Here is a 3,914-nt window from a genome sequence, read left to right on the forward strand (position 1 = left end):
GGGCACGGCGATGCAGGACGCGCGGCGGCAGCGGCGGCTGCTGCTGGTCATCGTGTGCGTGGCGCTGCTGCTGGACAACATGCTCTACATGGTCATCGTGCCCATCATCCCCAACTACATCGCGGTGATGCGCGGCGGGGGGGGCGCCGCGCCCGCCGCCGCCGCGAGGGGCAACGAGAGCGGCGGCGGCAACCGGAGCCGCCTCTTCGCGCGGTACCCGGCGGCGGCGGCGGCGGCGGGCAACGAGGACGTGCAGATCGGGGTGCTCTTCGCCTCCAAGGCCATCCTGCAGCTGCTGGTGAACCCTCTCAGCGGCACCTTCATCGACCGCGTGGGCTACGACGTGCCGCTGCTCATCGGCCTGGCCGTCATGTTCCTCTCCACGGCCACCTTCGCCTTCGCGGAGAACTACGCGACGCTGTTCGCGGCGCGCAGCCTGCAGGGGCTGGGCTCGGCCTTCGCCGACACGGCTGGCATCGCCATGATCGCCGACCGCTACGCCGAGGAGCCGGCGCGCAGCCGCGCCCTGGGCACGGCGCTGGCCTTCATCTCCTTCGGCAGCCTGGCGGCGCCGCCCTTCGGCGGCGTCCTCTACGAGTTCGCCGGCAAGCGGGTGCCCTTCCTGGTGCTGGCCTGCGTCTGCCTCCTCGACGGGCTGCTGCTGCTCGTCCTGGTGCCGCCCTGCGCCGGCGGGGCGCGGGCCAACATGCCCGTCGGCACCCCCATCCACCGCCTCATGGCCGACCCCTACATCGCCGTGGTGGCCGGCGCCCTCACCACCTGCAACATCCCCCTCGCCTTCCTGGAGCCCACTATCGCTAACTGGATGAAGGAGTCCATGGGGGCCACGGAGTGGGAGATGGGCCTCACCTGGCTGCCCGCCTTCTTCCCCCACGTGCTGGGTGTCTACGTCACCGTCCGGCTGGCTGCCAAGTACCCCCACCTCCAGTGGTTTTACGGGGCCCTCGGCATGGCCATCATAGGAGCTAGCTCCTGTGTGGTGCCAGCCTGTAGGAATTTCGGGCAGGTCGTTATCCCCCTTTGTGGCATCTGCTTCGGGATYGCCCTGGTGGACACGGCCCTGCTGCCCACCCTGGCCTTCCTGGTGGATGTACGCCACGTGTCTGTCTATGGCAGCATCTACGCCATAGCAGACATCTCCTACTCCGTGGCATATGCCCTGGGGCCCATCGTGGCTGGCCAGATCGTGCACACCATGGGCTTTGTGCAGCTTAACCTAGGAATGGGTCTCGCCAATGTGCTTTACGCCCCTGTTCTCCTCTTCCTCAAAAATGTCTGCCAGATGAARCCCTCCCACTCGGAGAGGAACATCCTCCTGGAAGAAGCACCTAAAGGACTCTATGACACCATTAAAATGGAGGAGTGCAAAGGCAAGGGCAAAGGCCTCCATGCGGCAGGTGAAACAGAGGAGAACAATGTGGACTCTTACCACAGAGACCTGACAGGGGCGTCTGAGGAGGACTGTTCAGATTATGAATACAGTTAGGTTACTCCGAGCTGTCCACCTCCCGGTAACAAGAAGTGGCATGTGGAAGGGAGGGAAAAGGGGATGAAAGTGTTATTGCCATACATTTATGTACCAATGTGCAATATATACATTTTAACCTTTGTCATGATATAATGGCTTTCTCCTAGACTTATTTTTAATCTGTATTTCCTCCAGCATTCTGGCAAGGTRGGTGGGGGCAAGGATTCAATCCCAAAGAAGATTATCTGAGTGATCATTGGCATAAATCTGTGGTGGTCCTTCCAAAAAAACAAAACCAAAACCCAACCTCATAGCTGAGATCTAATTGTGCAAAGTTTTCTTGAGCTCAAACTGTGTGTGACATACTGTATATCTCTGTAAAAATATAAGAAAAGCAAAAAAGTCTGTGTAATAAATTTCAAACAGCATATTCAAGGACTTAATAAATCTTGTGTACATATACTTAGATTTCAGTTGTTTTCATGTATTTAAGAAGAGCAACAATTATCACAACGTGTTATTCTTCTCTGGGAATAAACTGAAGCATTGTACTCATTTTTTTTTCTCTTGTGCTTCTCTCCGGTAAGTGCAATATGCTGTATTACGTTGAAGTCCAAACTACAAGAATAATATGACCTGAATAAATGGAATCAAAGGGGATCGATTGTCTTTGTTTCATTGATGTGAGTTGCTTTAGGGAGGGAGATTGTTGTGCTCCGTGTAACCCATGTGGTGAGAACTCCTCATAACCTCAACCTCATCATTTGCCAAAATCACTCAAGAGAAAACCTGAATATGATTTTTTTTGTATTATTCTTCGAAAACTGTGTTAATAAATCCGAGTAAACAACATGGCATTGCAAATACACTATCGATACACTACCTAAAAACGGCATCTTGATGCTAACTCGTATTTTCATACTTTTCAATCGCGAATTTAATTTTTCACATATTCCAGAAATTACATTTACAGCATGTGAGCAAATTACAGCAAATACTGCAAAACGCCTTTCTGGTCCTTAATGCTGTCCCAATCACAGGGTCTGCCACAATATAGCCGATAGGGATTAAACAAAACAAAGAAAAGATGGGTGAGATGCTTCATCCAAACCTTTACAAAAAGCAGAAACCTTGATCAAACCACATATTGGAACCACAGCTCATGTTTTGCCCTGGAAGTTTCCCCTGATATAAAATAAAATCGTTTATTTAAATTCCCACTRCATTAGAAAAATAATTAAATGGCTTATTTTCTCAAGTGGAAAAAAGACACAAACGGCAACAGCAACTATTAAAACAGTTTTCACCAGTTCTCTAGGGAAATGAGCGCTGCAAAGGAGGAACAGAGAAATCGTTCATCAATCCTATTTAACTGCGACAGACTGACTGACCTCGCGCTGCTATAGTCGCTTTCGGGGACACTCGAATCGCTGCTCAAAGGGTGCAAAACTAATGAAAAGRCTAAAGAAACCTAAAAGAAAACTAAAGAAATAGCACGGCAGGTTTACCAAAAGAAAAGCAATAACGAATGCGGGTAAGACTTGAATCCCGTTTTCCTAAAATACAGCCTCTCCTTGTGATGACCAGGAGCGCGGCAGCAGCGGCCGTCCGCCGTGTCCCCCGGCCGCGGCGTTTCCCCCGGCCGCGTTATTCGAGCGGCGGCTCTGCGCGGGGCGCCGGCTCCGCCGCCACCCGCTCCGCTTCCAGGGCCGCCCCGCGCCTCTCCCGGCAGCCCGGGGCCGCTGCCACCGCCCCTCGACCCCTCCCCGCCGCTCCCGGGACCGCTGCCGCCGCGGCCGGCGGGCAGCCCGCGGGCAGGGCTGTCCGCCCTTTTCGGGCGCGGTGCGAGAGCTGCTTTCAGAAGCCGCAGGTGTCCCGCCGCGACACAGATTGGCACGGAAGGTAAATCCCTGCTATTTGCCCGAGTYTGGGCTAAAATGGTCACTGACAGCTTAGCACCTCGCCCTCCGGGGGACCCCCACGCCGGCGCCGCCGGGCAGCCCGAGARGCAGCGGCTAACCCCGACCTGCGGTAAAAGGGGCGCGGGGAGCGCGGGCTCCGCGCCAGCTCCTCCGTCCTTCCTGGGAGCGGCCGCACGCAGCGAGTTAGGAGCAGTTGTACTGCTGGTCACAAAGTAAGCGCGGGGCACTGCAAGCCGAGAGGCTCGGCCCGACGCCTTCCTGCCCGCGGGAGCGGAGGGCGGGCGGCAGCGCCTGTTGCACGCACTCCCGGGGCGTGGGGCGTTCCCAGGCCGGGCGGCGCCGGGCGGGGAGGAGCCAGGCGGCAGCGGCGGGGGACGAGCCGCGCTCCGCACGCCCCCCGCCCCAGAGGGGACTTGGCCGGGGACGGAGGCGGCGGCCGCGGTACCTTGGACAGAGCCGCCGGGACGCCGCCGCGGAGCCCCGTCGCCGAGCAGGTAGGGGCG

General features: G+C 56.6%; 2 protein-coding genes across 2 annotated transcripts in view; both read left to right on the forward strand.

The window, feature by feature from the left end:
• Positions 1-6: 6 nt before the first annotated feature.
• SLC18A3 (solute carrier family 18 member A3) lies at positions 7-2,045 on the forward strand. Its single transcript, XM_085323652.1, has one exon. The coding sequence runs from the start codon at positions 11-13 to the stop codon at positions 1,505-1,507; it is 1,497 nt and encodes a 498-aa protein (XP_085179778.1). The 5' UTR covers positions 7-10; the 3' UTR covers positions 1,508-2,045.
• A 1,787-nt stretch (positions 2,046-3,832) lies between these two features.
• CHAT (choline O-acetyltransferase) overlaps positions 3,833-3,914 on the forward strand; it is a 33,569-nt gene continuing 33,487 nt past the window's right edge. The window contains exon 1 of the mRNA XM_085323686.1: positions 3,833-3,905. The gene's annotated coding sequence lies outside the window, so the exon portion shown is untranslated. The remainder of the gene's footprint in view (positions 3,906-3,914) is intronic.

This window comes from Rhea americana, unplaced genomic scaffold, assembly GCF_003343005.1.
Source record: "Rhea americana isolate MKP2758 unplaced genomic scaffold, rheAme1 scaffold_86, whole genome shotgun sequence".
In the NCBI taxonomy this organism is placed as follows: Eukaryota; Metazoa; Chordata; class Aves; order Rheiformes; family Rheidae; genus Rhea; species Rhea americana.